The sequence below is a fragment of the Taudactylus pleione genome, unplaced genomic scaffold, assembly GCF_031769625.1.
Source record: "Taudactylus pleione unplaced genomic scaffold, aTauple2 ptg000329l, whole genome shotgun sequence".
In the NCBI taxonomy this organism is placed as follows: domain Eukaryota; kingdom Metazoa; phylum Chordata; class Amphibia; order Anura; family Myobatrachidae; genus Taudactylus; species Taudactylus pleione.
This window is the reverse complement of record NW_028284730.1, coordinates 3,111,623-3,131,559: the sequence shown is the minus strand read 5'-3', so window position 1 is coordinate 3,131,559 and position 19,937 is coordinate 3,111,623. Positions and strand designations below refer to the sequence as shown.

Below are 19,937 nucleotides of genomic sequence, written 5' to 3'. Positions count from 1 at the left end.
AGGGGGTCATTCAGACCCGCTCGCGAGCGCAGGATGCTCGCAAGCGGGTCGGTGTTGCCCCACTGCGCAATGCCCACGACGGAGGGAGCTCCGTCGTGCGCATGCGCGAGACCCGGATAGCGACGGGCTCTCCATCGCTCCGGGTCTCGCACAAAAGGGGGCGTGCTGTCGATGTTGATTGACAGCACGCCCCCTTTGGGGGGCGTGCCGGGGGCGTGGCTGCCAGATGAAGGCGTTCCCATGGGAACGCCTACCGTCTGAAGCCGGCCCCAGTGGGAGTGATTTTGGCTCTGATAGAGCCAAAATCACTCCAGGGCTTGCGGCAGCGAGACCCTACCGCAGGGTCTCCGTCGCAAGCCCGATGGTGGCGATGGTCTTGACCATCGCGACCATCATCATGGACGCTAGCATAAGCTGTGGGTGGTCACCCACAGCTATGCGAGCGTCCAGGAGGACGCTCCATTTTCATGGAGGAGGGCCCTGATTCAGAGCGAGCGCTCTGGTCAGAGCGTTCGGCTCTGAATCAGGCCCAGAGCCGGAAGATCTCCACTGACATCTCTTGTAATGTCAGTGGGGCCGCTCCCAAACGGCAGGCGTTCTCAGTCAACATCGACAGCTCGCCCCCTTTGGTGCGAGACATGGAGCGATGGAGTGCCCGTCGCTAGCCGGGTCTCGCGCATGCGCACGACGGAGCCCGCTGTGGGCCACCATCGACACGGTTGCGAGCGCTAAGCAGACTTAAATTGTGTCATAACAAAAGATACAATTCAGTGTATATGTTGCACCAGTTCCATGTTGTAATACACCCAGCCTGCAACAGTAGTATAATTGTCAGGTTTACACCAGGAGAAGACAGCATATGCACCAGGTTTGCACCAGGAGGAAAAAAAGCATAGAGATGACTGTGTTATATCCCTTTTCCACCAAAATTACGGGTCTGACCCAGAGTTGGAACAGAGTTCCTATCCGGATCAGACCTGGAATTTAGCCGGCGCCAACTCGGGATATTCCCGAACCAGTGCCACTCACACCGGAGTCGGGTCTGCATAGACCCGGCTTTTCCGGAGTGAAAGTGGTCGCTTGGAGATGACGTCATCTCCAAGCGCCACTGAAGCCGGACAAATCGGCCGGCTAGCAGCGCACTCCAGGTCATCATGACCGCGACTGGCGATTACGAACAAATACAGACTTCTAAGGACTGCATTAGCTGCAGCCACTAGAATCCGGGTAAGACTAATGGAAAGGCAGGGATTGGCTTTCTATTGGAAGCGATCTCTCTCTGCTAATCGCGGTGCAGACTGGCAATCCAGGGGAGAAGACACCTCACCTGGGTCTGTCTGTCTGGGTTTGATAAGCAGGTAGCACTTCCAATAGGAAGCCACTAACACTGCAAGGGAAGACACCCAGTGCTTCACAGGGGTGGCGGATTTTACTTGGGGTGGGGGGTAAAATCCGCCACTGAGCTACACAATGTGGAAGCCCTTGCTTGCAATATGCTTGTTTTCCCTCACTTACTTAGTTGTTTCCATTTTTTATTATCAACTACCAGTGCAACCTGCATGATATAGAGTCATTTCCAGCCCAAATTCATCAACAGGGACTGACTGGAGCTAAATATCTGCCCAGCATTCTGTCCCATGCGCACACAAGAAAGGGGAAGTGATCAGCAGTCACAATAGGCTCACCAGAGTGCCAGGAGGTGGAGTTACTCGGCCAGGCTACCAGGCAGCCCATCAGGCCATCGGCTCTAAGAGTATTTGCCAGATGGCCAGTCCTGCCATGTTCATCATTTACCATCCTCCAGAAATATTGAACGGTATCATCTACACAAGGGTCTCTAGTTTGTGAACTGATAATAAATGAAGGAGCAATCATTACATACAGTTTATCTCTAAATTTAAACTTAACTTGCATAATGAGGTCCAATCCTATATAGTTCAAGGTTCCAATGATAAATCGCTAAAAACCTAACACATTTGCATTTAGCCCTAAAGACTAAGAGAAAGAGTGGCCCAGGAGAAGAGAGTACCAAAAGTAGGTTTAATATGCGATTTGGAACGGTATTTGCTTTCTGTTGCGAGCCAGAGAGAGAGCTCCTTCATTTAAAAAAATAAAATAAAATAATCAGGCACATCAGTTTCTAGCTCTGTACGATCATTTACAGATTAGTGTGTAGCAGTTTCTAAGTCAAAAATTTTTACTATAAAAGTATTCACCCCCTGCTGCCATTTTTCACATTCCCTGTATTATGTATTATGGTATATAAATGCATTTGTTCTAGAATTCTTTCCAAGATAATATCAGATCAGATATCAGAGTCCAGCTGTGTTCAATTAAAGTCTTAAAGTGCGTACACACGTAACGATTTTTTGAACGATTTAACTATAACGACGTTGTTCAATCGTTCAGTTCCTGAGTTATAACAGTGAAAGAAAATCGTTCAAGCGCGTTTGTAGTTTGTAGTTTCAGATTCTACTTCTCATTTATCTAGCACCTTCTAGAAGTTAGTACCTGGAATCTGATTGGTTGCTATGGGCAACATCACTTCGTAAATAGAACTCCCATCTTAGTAAATTTACCCCTAACAGTTAATTTACAAATAAATGCACCTTTCTGTGAGAGGTACCATTGTAAGTTAATGTATTTCCAAAGAAGCTTCATCATGAAGCTGAACCTTCAAAGCAAATCTGTAAAAAAAAAAATTCATCGAAAAGCATTACTTGGGAAGGATATAAAAATATCTCATAGGTTTTTAATATCCCCTTGGGCACTGGATAGAATATGGCACAACTTTGGCTAGAAAAGGAAGTCCTCCAAATCTGAGCAACCACGCAAGAGGAACACTTGTTAGGGAGGCTAAGAAGAACAGAGAATCCCGTTATGCTTTATGGGTTGGTGGCCAGCTGCAGCAGATCAAAAAGGGAGTGAGAGGGAAGAAAGTGAGTTAGTAGGTTGATCATAAGCTGCTCATGTAGTTTGTATGCAAAGAGGAAGAGATAAATGGAGAAATAGTTGGACAGAAAAGCTGAATCAAGAGATGATTTCTTTGAAATTGGTGAGATGACCAAGATGTGAAGGTGCCAGTGGAGAGAGACTAAGACGTGAGCCAGAGGCGGGCATGCAGAAGGGGAGAGGAAGCAGAGAAATTGAAGATATGAATTCAGAGACTTTGTACTTGGTTACAGGGAGAGTATATTTATGGTGGATTGGGGAATGCAGGAGAAGGTGGTAGGGGGTGTGCAGATCTGGCGTGAAAATGGTGTCAGTTTTGTCTTATAAGTTGGGGTTGGGTTTGGGACCCCGGTGGTCAGGATGCTGGTGGTCAGAATACCGACAGTGGCATCCCTACGGTCAGAATCCTGACAGAATTTCATAAGTATTCTAACCCTAAGCCAACTTTCCTGCAGCCTAACCCTCCCCTCCCGCAGTCTGACACTCCCCTCTCGCAGTCTAGCCCTAAACCCAACCTCGCACCCTAACCTTCTCCTCCTGCAGCCTAAACCTAACCCTCCCCCTAGTGCCTAACCCTAACCACTAATCCTAATACTTACCGTTGGGATATCAGTAGCGGGATTCTGACTGCTATCAGGATTCCGGCACTGGCATTCTAATTTCTGACCGCCAGCGTCCTTTCCGCGGGGATACCGACAACATTCCTAAGTGGGTGGCAAAGATGTGACCTGAGAAGAAGGAAGGGTCTGGTGGTGAAGGGGAGCAGAGAAAACTTCTGAAAGTGGAACAGAAGTTAAAATACTGGATATTAGTAGTATTAGTAGTGGATCTTGCTGTCTGTTGCGTCTCTTGCTCTTACCGTGGTCCTGATTTACCCTGCTTTTTACACTATTCTGACGACTTTTCCTGACCTGGATTGTCACTGATTGCTCTCTCTGCCGTTTGTGCTTACCCCAGTTGTTATGTGAGTACCGTTAATTGCCACCAGCCCTGAACCTTGCTAGTTTATAGTTCAGCTACTCAGCCGCCTGCCCTGACCTTAGCTTGTTTCATTGTTGATATTAGCTGCCTGATGTGTTCCTGTGATTTACCACTGTGCATATTCCTGCAGTAGTATATTCCTTTGCTGTCATTCTGGGCGTGATAGTGAGGTGGACCCATATGCGGCCGCCTTTCCATTTGGACGCAGCAGCCTACATATTTCTGTGTGCTAACGCGAGAATTCGCCCATGTATACTAGAAATCTGTGCGACTGCATGTGGAATCCTATCTCGCCCACTGTACTTACGTCCGCAGTCACTACAATCAATTGCTGAAGCCGGACATACACGCCCATGACACTCCCATGAGTGGGTGCAGGTCTGTGCATTCAATTGGTCGTTGTCCAGTTACTGCCCAGAATAACCCATTTTAAGGATAGTGTGCTCCGTTGATGGACTGATCAATCTGTAGGCGTATACATGATCCGGCACATGTGCTGATGCTAATTTATTTCTGCGGCGCATGTGCATTATGCTGAAATCTGCGAGATCGGCATTTCCACAAGCATCTGACTTAGAATCAGCCATCACTATGCAGAATTTAAGTGTTGCTATCTCGTCTCGTATATATCTTGGTTGTCTGCATCTGCTTTCTGTAAACTTCTACCACTCTTAAATAAGCCCAGGGGGCAACGCAACTGACTACTAGTGAGCACACTGCCCTTTATGGTAAAGGAGACTGCTATAGGTGAACATTGGAAACTCATTCTATAGGTTTACATAAAAGCTGCATGAAGTCATTCCAACAAGAAAAGATGATTTATAGGGGATCCAGTCATGATGCCGGACGTCAGGATACCAACGTCGGCATCCCAAAGGGATCAATATACCGACGTCGGGTTAGGCTACTTATCGGCACCTGTCAGGATGTTCACCATCGGGATGCCGCTGTTGGTCTTCTGACCGCCAACATCCCGTCCGCCAGTAAATCATACCGATTCCATTTATAGTGAATAAAGTTGGTATTGGTTTGCTGGTGCTCCAGTGGTGCTCAGGTGGAACATATGTTTGAAGTGTCAGATTTGTGGTTTGGATTACCTTATCCAAGGCTGATGGTAGTGTGCTCTTATTGAATGAGGCAGTCAGATGAGGGCATGATCAGGTAGTTACAGGAGAGAGGTGCAGTTTCAGTACAGAGGTGAAGTGGATGATGTCACTGTGTGCATGTGGATTTGGGTACTGGGGGAGCATGTGGTAAGGTGAGGTTGAAGGAAAGGAAGTTATGGACAGAGAGCGGGATGGCTGAGATGGGGAAGCTAGGGCATAAAGCAGGACAGGACAAAGTCAAAGGAGTGTTCATCACAGTAGGTGGGAGATGACATTTTCTGCGAGAAACCAAAGTAGGAAGCTAGTGAAAGAAGATCTGTTTGAAACAGAGACAGAGAGGGTAGTGGAAATCACCTAGTATGGGAGTATGCAGGTCAAAGGATAGTCAATACGTCAGCCAGACAGCAGAGTTGAGGTGAACCTTTGTGAAATAAGTGACAGCCATACAAAGTGGATGAGTGGATGCACTTCAAGACGGCATCACTTGGCAGATAGTGTGTACAGGAAGTAGGATGCCTACCCTACCACCCTGTCTGTCTCCAGTTTGGCAGTATGGCTTAGGGAAAGCCCCCTTTAGGAGAGAGCTGCAAGGGATGTAGTATTAGTGGATGTAAGCCAGGTTTCTCTAATGGCTGATGTTGATTAGTGTTGATGGATTTTGAAATGACTGCACACCTCACATTTCAAAGTGCATAGGGAAATAGGAGGGACAGTATATAACAGTTGTGGATAAGGATGGATTGGACATTCACAGATGGAAGATAGTGGGGGTATAGAAGAGGTCCCATGTTGGGTTACATCATGTTACCAGCAGCTATGATAAGGGTCAGACAAAGATGAACAGGAGAATGACTTGTGGGTGTGGGAAGGAAAACTCCTGGGAGAAAACATCGTGAAGGGGAAATACTGATGGGATAGGTAGAAATAGAATGGCATAGAGAGAAGGAGAGTTTGGGGGAAAATGTGGTGGAAGTGATTAGGAGACATGGGATGAAGGTGCGTTATTTGGAGTTATGTGAGAACTGTAGATGTATGTGGATTAGTCAGGGTAGATATCAAGAGTGGGGGAAAGAGCAGTTTATCAAGGGTTAGAGTTTGGTTGGGCTCAGTTAATCCAGAAGCTGAACTGAGATGGTATTATGGGTCCTCCATACAATGTTGTATTTGGTTTGATGCTCTATATCTCTGAGAAGAAAATTGGAGGTAAGGGATAGAGATTCAGCCATCTGTAATGGATCCCTTGTGCCTCACAATGGACATGTCTATGTGTATGGCTACCTCACTTTTTTATGGCAGTTGGGAAAGGGTGGGAGCAACACAATTTGTTGTAATTTCGCTTTAATCAGTAAAGCTGTCCACAGACTTTGCAATCCAGTTGGAGCTGCTTGATCACACATGTCTGGTTTTGAAATTGGATATAATCAGATCAGATTCTGATTGTATATGTTGGTGTCTTGCCCAGTACAATAATCCCTTAATGCAGGGCTTGCCAAATCCCAGGGGCCAGGTCGCCATGGCTACCAGATTTTTTTGTCTGGCTACCAGATTTTGCAGTGAGGGAGCAAGCAGATCCTCATCAGCTCCCCTGGAGATTTGTGCCTATAGTACTGCAGCGTTCATTTCATGCACAGGAGTGCATGTGCCGAGTGTCATCTGTGGTGACTGCTGTGCCTGTGTCCTTCCTGGCCTGTGCCGACTCCTCCTGTCCATCCCATCCTGCGCTGACTACTCCTCTCCATCCTGGCCTGCTCTGGCCCATGCTATCTGTCTCAGTCTACGCTGATCCTCCTGCACGTCCCAGGTGTCAACCGTTTTCCATCTCTGGCTGCATAGAGCTCCCCGGTAATAGGGTTTATGCATGGCCACGGCTTGCAGAGCAGCTTCAGAGGGATAGTGGTGTGACCACGAGGGGAGAGGGGTTCTGTTGTACTTTCTGGCACCATTGTTTTATATGAAATGTGATCCGTTATTACTGAGGGTGGGGGCTGGAGCAGAGGAGACTCCATGTTACTATATCCATTCAACTGCAACCATTTTGTGGACTAGTATAGTGTGTATAACAGTTGCATAACACACAGTCTCAATGCTGCTCAATCACTCCTGTAATTTTTTTGGGGGGGGACAGTGATCTGGCTCCTACACTTTCATCCTGACTTCTAGATTATAGAAAAATTTGTCAAGCCCTGCCTTAATGGAGTCAAACTAACTAACCAAAATGACACGGTTTTCACATGACTCCAAATCTCTTGTGTTTCAGGGTCACAGGTGGGGAGCTCTTTGAGGATATAGTGGCAAGAGAATACTACAGTGAAGCTGATGCAAGGTGGGTACCCTCCTGCACTGGAGTACCCTTCCTCTTACCTCTCACCCTTGTCCCCTCCCTGCCATTTTCAAGATTACTTGCCGACTTCTGTTCTGTTGTAAACACTCAATTTAGGATTCATGCAAATACATATTTTACGCACAAAAATGACACATTTGACCCAGAAAAATTGAACAAGTACATTTTTAATTTTGTTACATTTTTGTAGTAAAAATGCAAAAAATCCTCTTGCAGAAAAGCTCAAAATCCGGTGACTAAATTCTCTTTAGGCCTCGAAATTCACAAAATGCAGATTTAGCGAAATCACACACACCTGCCTCATAATTGAGGAACACTGTAGTTACCTGGTACGCAGGCTTTGGTGCACACTGTCTTCAGATGTCACTGTAGTTCCACCAATCCCTGTAATGCTAGAGCTTGGGGAGCCACGTACAGCCTGCCTCCACTATATAGAGTATGAATACCTTTATGTCACTGTACAGTCCTGCATGCTGCCTCTTTTCTAATGTTATGTTTTGTGATGTTAAGACGCTGTGTTTCTCTCCTCTTGTCCCCTTCTCCCTTTTCTCAACCTGTTTTCTCCCTCTGTCTTTTTTCCTTTGTTGTAATATACTGGTTTTGTTCATACTGTTACCCTGTGATTTGTCTGTTGTCTATCTCACGCCGGATCCTCATGGTCTGCCTACAATTACTACATCATTTTCATTGCCTTATCTCTCCTCCCCTGACCTTCCCTCTTATTCCATTTGCCAAACCCACTTGCCCCGTTTCCACTTCTTTATTCCATCTCCATTCTCCCTCCATTCTTTTACGTTGGCTTTTTAATGTCCTAAATGTTCCTAAAAACCGCACCCTCCTAATTAAACCCCCCGACAATTGCCTCTGCATCGAAATGTCTTATGCTTTCCTCCCTCTATGTACTTCCTTTGCCATCTCCATGGTCCATATTGTCTCGTCCTGTTGTGTGTACCATCCCATCGTCCCCCTTGTACCCTGTGGGTGTGCTGGTTTTGTTTTACAGTCACTGTCTCCATCAGATATTAGAAAGTGTTTGTTTCACTCACTCCTGTGACATTGTGCACAGGGACTTGAAGGTTAGTATTCCTGAAGGGGGAGGGGGTGACATGGCATGGGGCCCCAGGTGAGAACTGGCAAATCATGGGCACTGCACTCGTCACTTCCCTACACCATCCTGGCTCTGGAGATACAGTGCATGGGGGAGCTGGGGGACGGTGTCAGTGGTGGGAATGTGCATCCAGATGGGCATGAAGGGGTGCAGCTGATTACTGCTTAACCATTTAGGGGCTGTGCAGCTATAACTGATGTATGCACCAATATCCACAGCAATGAGTGCTCTTCTGACAGTTAAAAGGAATTAAACATGCATATCTTGTGGGGCTCATCCTGTCAATTAAAGTGCACATGTCATGTATTGAAATGGGCAATGTTTTTGTTAGACGTGATGCACTGTCATAGGAACAGCGGAGAATGCGTCCGACTTGCCTTGCTACTTTTCTGTTGTGACACTTGATTGCGCCATCGCACTAAATCAAAGTCCATAAATACACAGGGAAGAAAGTCAGTTTTTTTTAACGCAACCAATATTCATGAAAATGCAGCCTATCAGTTCATAAGCAACCAGTGGCGTCATTTAGGCGCAAAGAGCCAGGATCTGTGACATCACATGAACTTTGGTTCCATTCACACAATGGCTTCCTCCCCACTGTGCAGACAGGTGCACTTTAAACTGAGGGTGACCCAGTGACCAAGAGGTGCATTATTCCAGAAACTGTGTCAGATGAAAAGACCCAATTTATTTTTGATGTTGTTTTAGTAACAAAGCGATCGTAGATCTCTGTCATATATCGCCATGTAAAGGCTATGACGAGCAGCGCACCCTGTCCGTGACATGTCAGCACTGACTAGCATGAATGGTGCATCCTCTTCAGATGAATGTACTCTCCTTACAGCAGACCAGTTCTGCAATAGATGTATGTCTCTATAACATTCATTTTAATTAATTTGATCTTGTAAATGAATGATGTATCACATTTCTCTCTGTTTATTGTTGCCACTGATTATCTGTGTCTTGTAATGTTTCACTTATTTCTCCCAGCTTCTTTCGCTGATACTTCTCTCCCCGCAGTCAGCCTACCTCTCATGCCTATCTCCCTCTTCCATCTTCACCCAATTTTCTGGCCAATAAACAGAGAGAGAGAGACAGCGAGCCCCTATGTGTCCCAGCATGCACAGCTCCACGCACCTGCCCGTGGGGAAATGGGGATGTATAGCATTGCAGAGAAGTGTGCAGAGCATTGCATAAGCCGTGGTGCGATACTCTTCTGTTGACTTGCATGTTATGCACTGCATTCTTTATACTCATAACTTCCCTTTCTTTTCTCTCCTTTGCTCAAACATTTACCCCTCTTCTGCCTCCATCTTTGTCTTAGCTTCTTCTCATGTTCTCTGTCTGTCTTTCCTTTGTGACCATCACTTCTCATCCTCAGCACTATATCTCTGTGCATAACCCTCCTCATTCCTCTCCTTCTCTCTGCTTTTGTATTACTTATGCTTGTTTTTTTGCTTTCTTTGGCAACTATTTTTAGTCTCTCTCCTCCTCCATCTGTCTCCCCCTCCTGTGCTCTCTCCTGTCTCTTCCATGTGTCTCTCAGTTATAATATTCACTGTCCTACACTCCTCATGGCATGTCTGCATCTCCTCCATTACCGGGTGTTAAAATCAAGGATCAGAGATCACGAAGATCTTCATGCAAGAAGCTGTCTTCTCTGCTGTAAGCTTGCCAGTTTCCTCCACGTTCCTCTCCTGCGTTCTGTAGCACCAGACAAGCACTTGTGACACCACCAGTGAACTAGTCAAACCTTAATGTAGTTGAGCAAGGACAAAGGGAACTTACACGGAGTAGGTGCTTTGTACCACCACAAGGGTATTAGAAGTTACAGATGACACGTAACTAGGGGAAAGCTTAGGTGGACAGAGTTGGATGACCCACTCTGGTTATGTATTTACTGTCACATCCAATAAGAATTCATTTAGAGTCCTGTGTGTCTTTGTGATCTCTGTTCTTTGTATCACTGGCCAAGTGTCACTCACTTCTGTATCCCAAATCACTATACTAGTTACCACCTGCCTCACTGAGAGGCCACAAATCTATAGATACGATGGTTGTAATGTGGTATCTTCTACTTTTTCCTTTTCACTGGACACAGTCACAGCTCATATAATAAAACACCACACACGCTGTTAGAATTGCATTTATGTTCAGAGAAACCTTTATTTCTTTATGTTAAAGATTATCTGTGGACTACACAAAGTGAAGGAGGGGTGCAATTTTGTTGGCTGACGTGATATTCACTCAATGAATTAACTAGGAGCTAGTGACTCCACTGAGGCATGAGGCACTTTATGCTTCATGGCTTAGTGCTGTCACTAATCCCAAGGGAATCCATAGACTGCATTCACATGCATAGAACGTAAGATACAATAAATGGCTTCTTCCATCATGAGTCGTTGACAAGGTGCAGAACAGTGTAACAGCAGTAAGAAGTCTCTGAGAAAACAGCCGACAGAGTATCACTGTGTTGCTAGTATGTAATCAGGGATATCCCTGTTTCTAATCACTTATAAAGACAGTTCTATACACACGATCCAGGCCGTAGAGAGGAATATTGGGCACTTTTGTGATCGTTTGTTGAGAGTCACCTGTAATCCAGGCTGCATCATTCAGTGGAGTCTGGGGGTGTGTGACCGTTCGGTGTTCGCACTGCGGACTGATACATATTGATCTGCTGAGAAACTTCACTTTGTCCATAAACAGGGTCTTACCAGGCCTGCATAATTTCCACATATGGGCCCCCATGGGATTGCCATGTATATTTTACTCAACAACCCCTGTCCTACCCCCTTTGGCCCCTCTGCACACAGTTTTAGCCCCTCTGCACACAGTTCTAGTAGTGAAACAATGTCCAAATGTCCAACTGATACAATGTCCAAATAAATTGGGTAGCAAATATTTATCATGCATAGTGTAATATTTCTGATGCTTACACTATACATTACCCAACATACTCCTCACGAGACAGACGTTTGAGTGTCTGTGTCACTTCAAATATACAAATTCACAGATTGTATATATGATGCAATTACACAGATTGACTTGAATATTCTATCAAAATGACTTGCTCTACATGAAAAGTGATTGAATTCCAGTGCACCTGTCTCTTACTCATAGTGGAATCAACCATTCTGTGGGCTAAACATTGTTCAGTTTATCAATGCACAAGGAACTAGCGACAGCACTGAGACACAAGGCTCGGAATTCCTCGTATCTCAGTGATGTAACAAGGAACTAGCGACAGCACTGGGACACAAGGCTCGGAATTCCTTATGTCTCAGGGATGTCACAAGGAACTAACAACAGCACTGGGACACAAGGCTCGGAATTCCTTATGTCTCAGAGATGTCACAAAGAGCTAACGACAGCACTGGAACACAAGGCTCGGAATTCCTCTTGTCTCAGTGTTGCACAAGGAATTAGCGATCAGCACTGGGACACAAGGCATGGAATTCCTAATGTCTCAGTGATGTAACAAGGAATTAGTGAAGTCACTAACACAAGGCTCAGGATTCCTCATGTCTCCATGATGTCAGAAGGAATTAGTGACATCACTGACACAAGGCTCAGGATTCATCATGTCTCAGTGATGTCACAAGGAACTAACGACAGCACTGGGACACAAGGCTCGGAATTCCTCATGTCTCAATGATGTCACAAGGAACTATCAACATCACTGTGACACAAGACTCGAAATTCCTCATGTCTCAGTGTTGTCACAAGGAATTAGTGACAGCACTGGCGTGGAATTCCTCATGTCTCCAGATAGCACAAGGAACTAGTGGTGTCCCTGACATAAGGCTCGTAATTCCTCATTTCTCTTTGATATCACAAGGAATTAGTGACGTCACTAACACAAAACTCAGGATTCTTCATGTCTCAGTGATGTCACAAGGAACTAGAGACAGTACTAGTACACAAGGTTCAGAATTCCTCATGTCTCAGTGTTGTCACAAGGAATTAGTGACAGCACTGGCGTGGAATTCCTCATGTCTCCAGATAGCACAAGGAACTAGTGGTGTCCCTGACATAAGGCTCAGGATTCCTCATGTCTCAGTGATGTCACAAGGAACTAGCGACAGCACTGGGACACAAGGCTTGTAATTCCTCATTTCTCTTTGATATCACAAGGAATTAGTGACGTCACTAACACAAAACTCAGGATTCTTCATGTCTCAGTGATGTCACAAGGAACTAGAGACAGTACTAGTACACAAGGTTCAGGATTCCTCATTACTCATTGATGTCACAAGGAATTAGTGATGTCACACTAATTCTCAGGATTCCTCATATCTCATTGATGTCACAAGGAATTGGTGACATCACTGACACAAGGCTCAGGATTCCTCATGTCTCCATGATGTCACAAGGAATTAGTGACGTCACTAACACAAGACTCAGGATTCCTTATGTTTCATTGATATCACAAAGAATTAGTGACATCACTGACACAAGGCTCAGGATTCCTTATGTCTCAGTGATGTCACAATGAACTAGTGATGTCACTAAGACACAAGGCTCAGAATTTCTCATGTCTAACACAGGTCAGACATCACTGACACAAGGCTCGAAATGATGTCACAAGGAACTAACGACATCAATGAGACATAAGACTCAGAATTCTTAATGTATCCACTCTCCATGATATCACAAGGAAATAGCAATGTCACTGAGACACGAGACTCAAAATTCCTCATGTCCCAGTGATGTCACAAGGAACTAGTGATGTCACTGAGACACAAGGCTCAGAATTCCTGATGTCTAACAGAGGTCAGAAAGCGCTGGAAAATTAAGTTGATGCATTATAATGAATATTGATTCAGCCTAATTTTATGTGCAGAAGTTAGGACCATGCAAATGGTGTCTATCATTGTACTCTGTCACATGCTCCTAATATCACAGCAACGCACTGTGGGCCTGATTCAGCATGGATTGCAATTGCAACCGCGTTAGCAGTTTGGTCGGTGGTGCACAGTGCGCGTGCGCAGGTTAGCATTGCGATCGCACTGCAATCACGTACGCAGAAAGAAAGCCATCACAGAGTGAGTGATTGGACGTCAACATATGGGGTTGGTGACAGGGGAGTGGTCGGAGAAACGCAGGCGTGCCTGTCCATTTGAACGCTGTTTCCTGGGCATGCATAAATTAGCCACTGCGACGCCATTCACAGCTTGAGTACTCACTGCATGCGACGAGAGTTGCAATTTCTGAGACAGATCACCTGCTGTCATTCTGCATGAGGGTCCGATGTTACTGGATGTTACCGATGTACGGATGTGAGGAAGTGGTAGTGAGCATCTCTATGCTGGCTGACAAACATTAGCATATTTTCGCAGCAGAATTGCGTACATAATCGCAGCTGCGATCGCAATAGCGATCCGTAGTGAATCGGGCCCTGTATCTGGAACCAGATACAGAAAGACATGTTTAAAAAAATTATCTATATTCATTCTGTCCAAGGTAATGTCAGACTTCCCCAATTCAGCTAGGAGACAATACTATAGTCAACTTTTTTCCCAAGACATTTCTTTGGTGGGGTTAATTAAATGTATCATGAAAAGATTAAAAAAACTGGACCAAGTCGTTCTCTCTCTTGTGACAAACAGAAGGTAAATCTTAGCACTGAACAGACACATAATAGCCAGTAAGCATGCTGCTAAGAGCCTGGATGTGCATTATGCTGTGCCCCTATTAGAATGAAAGTGTCCTAGTCTAAGGGGTAAATTTACTAAGATTTGTTTTGGTCCCGATTTGTCCCGTTTTTAAACTCTGATAGGATCGAACAAAAACCGCTGCTTTTTTCACTTTAAAAATCGGGAATTTACCAAGCTCCCAGTTTTGACAGGATTGATTTGTTTGATGTTGTATTTGATCAATCCTGTCCGTGTTGAAGCCCCGAATTCCTTGCCCGACTTTCTCTCTCGAATAAGCAGCCTGCACATATCAGTGAAATATGTGCAGACTGCTTGTTTGTTTTTTTATATGTTAAGAGTTAATTTTTATAAAAAAAATTGACGTGGGCCCCCTCCCCCCCCCAAAAGAATAACCAGCCACGGACTGGTCAGCCAGTCCTGGTTCCTAAAATTACGGGAAACAAAATGAGTAGGGTTCTGCCATAGTTTAGGTACCAGCACCAGGCTGCAGGGCCAGTCCTGGTTTTAAATATAGGGGGGAAAAATGCGCAGAGGTCCCCCTATATTTAAAACCAGCACCAGACCCAAACCGATCGGGGTGTAATGCCACAGCCAGGACACCCTATTACCGGGTCTCTATGGCCAAAGCATTCGCACCCCAAGCCAATCGGTTTTGATCTGGTGCTGGTTTTAAATATAGGGGGACCCCTATGCATTTTCCCCCCTATATTTAAAACCAGGACTGGCCCTGCAGCCAGATGCTGGTTCCTAAATTACACAGGAGCCCTAAACATTTTGTTCCCCGTAATTTTAGGAACCAGGACTGGCTGACCAGTCCGGGGCTGGTTATGCTTTTGGGGGGGGACCCCACGTCAATTTTTTTTTTAAATGAACCCTTAAAACACACTTTTAATTATTAAACACACACAAATCACACTGATTTGTGTACGTTTGATGGAATCTCGCAGCTCAGGAGATGCTGCATTTGTAAATTCTATTTAGTCCCCAATTTGGCTGCAAAAACGGACGAAAACAGCAAAACGAATAATGGTAAATTTCCGATTTAGATGAACGGAATGAAAAGTACTTCCGATTTGAACCGATGGTGTATTCATTTCTAGTGATAAAAATGGCCGAATTTGCGGCATTAACACACCCGATTTCACCTCCAAAAGACGAAAAAAATCACCCGAGTTTATTCCGGATAAGCAAATAAATTATATTTTCACCCGAGATTGCAATCTCGGACCAAAATGAATCTTAGTAAATTGACCCTTAAGTCTCCCATCTGCCTAATGAATGTAGTAATTGGGGAGGTTAATATAAACTAAAATAGTATCTCCTGTTACAGTACATGATGACACTGTGGCATGTATTACAAGATGTAACACGATCCTGCACAGTGTTGATTTTAATGTGGCCTTTGCAGTGTTAGAGAATTATGCACTTCAGTCTAGTTTGAGCAGGGCTACAAGTGACTGTGCTACTGTAATTACTCACCTCTCCATATATGACATCAGGCTCTTACTTAGTTCATATTGCTGTTTCTCAGAGTGAGATCTATCTGGGAATCTGAGCACTGGCATTTGAACATTGCGTCTGTCATATTTTTAAATATGGGTTAGTTCCTGTTTCACTGAAAAAGAACCTTCTGGAGCTCATCAGTGGCTAAGCTAGCAATCTATATTATCTGGAGGTTTGAATGAATCACTAAGACCATAAATTAACTTTCATGGTAAAAAAAACACAAAATCAGGGACATATCACATCCTTATGTCAACAAAAGGAGATTACTCCATCCTTTGCAATGGTTGATTTTGGTTGGCAGACATCCCTCCCCTCCTCTCCTGCCCTCTCCCTCCTCCATCAGCTCGCAGGGAGCACACAGACCTTACTAACGCCCCCCCTGCTGTTTGCACGCAGTCATTGCATCCAGCAGATTCTTGAAGCAGTCCTCCACTGCCACCAAATGGGGGTTGTCCACAGGGACCTGAAGGTGAGTTTTGTATCCCCCATACCATCCTCTTTTCCATCTGCATGTCAGGCTGGACATCCCCCATCTCTCCACCCAATACAGAGCCTGTCCTGGGAGTGGCCCCTGCATGCCTTGTGGCAAGTTGTATCTGGCTTCTTTTGTGGATGGTGGAACAGTTGTGGATCTCATGGCATGTGAGGGTCTGGGCTGGGCAAGCTGCCTCTTCTTGGGGTGTTGCATGGCATGCAGCGGGAGATGGTAGTGCTTTGTGTTTTATGTGTGATCTAGTGCCAAAAGTTTATGTATTCACTTTATATGCCCACCTGAAGGGTATAATGAGCAATCTCTATTCTCACCATCATTTTGCCAATGTTTCCCATCCTTTGTAAATTTCCTTTGCTCGCCAGTGGTATGCTCACCATCTCTCTAATAGCTACCTGTACTGTGCCATCTGCTGTGCCAGTCAGCCTCGACAGTGATACAGGTGCTAGTCAGAGTCTTATTTCTCAGGAGGAACATCTATGGGCAGGAGAATGGTTAAACAACATATTTGACGTGTCTATGTACATGATAAATGAAGCTAGGAGTACACCTCCAATATGACTATCATCACTCTTAAGTCTCTAGAGAAGCTAACCTCTAGAAATGATCTAAAGCAATATGACGTTCCACTTGCTCATGATAATCTAGAAAGAGAAGGGTGATTTGTGAAAGTTATGAACCACTTGCACTTTTGCTAATCACACGGTCTTATACCTGTCCTCACCCTAGGTTGTTGCGGGACTCGATACAAACCTGCTTGCTCAGATATTAAAGTTGGTTTTGATTAATGGTATTGCCAGTCTCCTACTCATTGCTCTAAGAAAGGTGAGAACTGTCCTTGAGCGAAGTCAGTTGCAACGTTCTCCAGACTGGAACATCAGGTAGCAGAGATGGAGACCATGCAGTGTAATAGAAATAAGGTGACCAGACCTCCCTTTGTCAAAGGTTTCAGTGAAACCAAAGCAGCCCAGTGCTTTTCAATGTCATTTCTCCAGCATCCTCCATTTGGCTGTTAGTCTGGCCACCTTTACTATGGGCGCCTTAATCCACCTGAGTGATTGATTGACCAGTTGTGTCTTGTCACTGTGTCTAACCACATCTCTGTTAACAACAGCCAGAAAACCTTCTCCTTGCCAGCAAATGCAAGGGAGCCGCGGTCAAGTTGGCAGATTTTGGCCTGGCCATAGAGGTGCAAGGGGAGCAGCAGGCTTGGTTTGGTAAGTGGGGACCGTAAAATAGGTGGGCTGTGGATTGGGACCCAGGGGTAGGAAATTTGCTTATAGTTGAACTGATTAAAAATTACCCTATTTCCTAAAATTATATAGGAGTGTGCAATAAATATAGAGTTTGACATAGAAACATAGAATTTTACGGAAGAAAAGAACCATTTGGCCCATCTAGTCTACCCCTTGAATAAGTTTCTGGATGCACAAAAGTTTTATATTTACAAACAAAGTGAACATTTTGTTAAAGTATTCGCCAGGGGAGTCTATGAAAAGTTGCATGCGGCTCAAACCACTTAGTGAAGCAGCTGGACCAGTCCGAAGCAAGAATATCTTCTACATGCTGGATGAAGGTCTCCACTGTAGCTTCCGGTGACTCAAAACGAAACCCTCACTTCTTGCGCTTGATTTGTAGGAACACGAAGAATTCGCAGGGGACCAGGTCTAGACTGTACGGCGGATGACTAAGCTCCTAAAAATCCACCATGAGCCTAAAAATCCACCATTTTCCTGGACTTGTTGGCAAGTGAATTGTCATGATGGAGAAGGGCAACATGAGGGCGGCTGCTTGGACATAGCCTGGAAATGGATTCCAGCACTTGTGGCAGGCATTGTTTGGTGTACTAGTCCACAGTGACAGTGCGCTGCTGCACAAGTGGTGCAGTAGCTGCATGACCAGTCTTGGCCACAAAAATAGCCACCATCTTCTTGACTACGCTGCGCTCACATCAGAACTTCTGTGGTTGGGCACCTTCAAGTGGGGTCCACTGGGCAGACTGTTGTTTGGTCTCTGGGTCAAAATTCTGCATTTGGGGCATCCAGCATGCAGAAACCTTGCTCAGGCAAAGCTTTTCATGGAGTATCGTGCGGATGGATCCTGATGAGATGCCTATCCCCTTCTCTAACTGGATCACTGTCACTCTGGTGTTCATCTTAACTATGGCCCACACGGCAGAATTTTAGTCAGAGATTACAGGTCACATTCAGTCAGATTGTGTCTACTCTACCTATGCACTTCACATCCAAAAACTTATTGCACACCTCCAAAATACTATAGGTAGTGTTGCAGTGCCAAATCTCCATAAAAGCTGGTTTAACAAGCTCAATTCTTTATTTGGAGGCTTTATATGTGGTGGTGACTATGGGCCTGATTCAGACCCGCTCGCTAGATGCGGCCGCTCGCTCCCAGCATATGTAAATTCATCTAAGTGATGTCAAGGCAGGCGCTGGCACGGCAAGCATAAGCACGCCCACTATGTCTTGGCGAGCGATCACTTTGTGTTTACTGACGCCCTCCAGCCTGTCTTTAGCCGCCCACTAGCGTACATCATCTCCAGGTAGTATATACAACCATCGGTACATCGGGTTCCATCGGATCTGACTGCAGTGTTTGTGGTTGACTGTACCCTACGGCAAGCACTGCGAGCAGTTCAGTGTAAAATTCAACCAGGTGACGTGTAATATGACGCTGCCTGTTAATTATGCACGCCTCAGGAACAGCGTTGAAACACTCTGGCACGCTTGCGTCCGCAACTCCACTCCCCTGTTACTACTGCCCTGCCCCTGTTACCACCCACAAACGTCCTCTCCTGTCACTCATTCCACTGGGCTGTCTTTGCAGGGCGAGCAAGCACTTTCTGATCGCTCGTACTAGTTTGCGCACGCGCACTGCGAACTACACGCATGCGTACATTAGCGAACATCGTCTGCAACGAGTGGCCGCTTGCTAGCGAGCAGGTCTGAATCAGGTTTTATGTTCGCACACACTTGTTCACCTTCTATAAGATGGCTAATAAGAGTGTCCTTTCAGAAAAAAAAAAACATTTTGCCACCCAGCACAGTCATTTGGCTAAGTAACAACCCTCACTTACTTGCAATCTTGTTATTCATTGGTTATGGTTCACGTCTGTTATGGACTATGGGCCTGATTCAGTAAGAATCGCTATTGCAATCACAACTGCGATTACACACTGTGAAAATATGCTAATAATTGCAATCGCAATGCCGTCGCAGCCAAACATAAGGACGCCCACTTTACCTTACACACATCTGTAATACTTTGTAAGTCTGTGAAACCATCGGTAACATTGCGTACAATGGGAGCCTCACGCACACCTGCACAAGCTCTGACCTTACTCAGAAATTGCTAACCTCATCACACACAGTGAAAGCTGTAGCTGCTTATGGCATCGCAATACGTAATTTATGCACGCACCTGTAACGACGTTCAAACACACTGACATGCCTACGTAGAGCCGACCATGCCCCCATCACCACCCCCAAATGCTCTCTTCCTGTCAATCACTCTGCGGTGGGTCTGCTTAGTCACTGCGACCGCAGTCCCGATGCGCAGAATGGAACAATCGGCCGATTGCATGCGTAATCACAGTTGCGATCGGTAATGAATCAGGCACTATGTTACCCTTTATTATATTTGGAATTGCAGAATTTTATTTTGTTATCTTACATTTACATCATATGTAAGTTTACAGTAATTTCACTTTCATACATTTAAAATATATATACTTTATATTTTTGATGATGGCGCTTTTGAAGTGCACCTGTCATCT

General features: G+C 45.2%; 1 protein-coding gene across 21 annotated transcripts in view; it reads left to right on the top strand.

Moving 5' to 3' along the window:
- Nucleotides 1–19,937, top strand: part of CAMK2B (calcium/calmodulin dependent protein kinase II beta) — a 144,714-nt gene that overhangs the window by 69,617 nt on the left and 55,160 nt on the right. For 17 of the 21 annotated variants that reach the window (XM_088443317.1, XM_088443315.1, XM_088443312.1 and 14 more), the window contains exons 5-7: nucleotides 7,297–7,362; nucleotides 16,051–16,123; nucleotides 17,259–17,361. In XM_088443317.1, the coding sequence (XP_088299443.1) occupies nucleotides 7,297–7,362; nucleotides 16,051–16,123; nucleotides 17,259–17,361 (242 nt within the window). Of the gene's footprint in view, nucleotides 1–7,296; nucleotides 7,363–8,383; nucleotides 8,457–16,050; nucleotides 16,124–17,258; nucleotides 17,362–19,937 lie in introns of all 21 variants that reach the window. The other 4 variants (XM_088443308.1, XM_088443311.1, XM_088443327.1 and 1 more) reach the window with 1 other exon arrangement.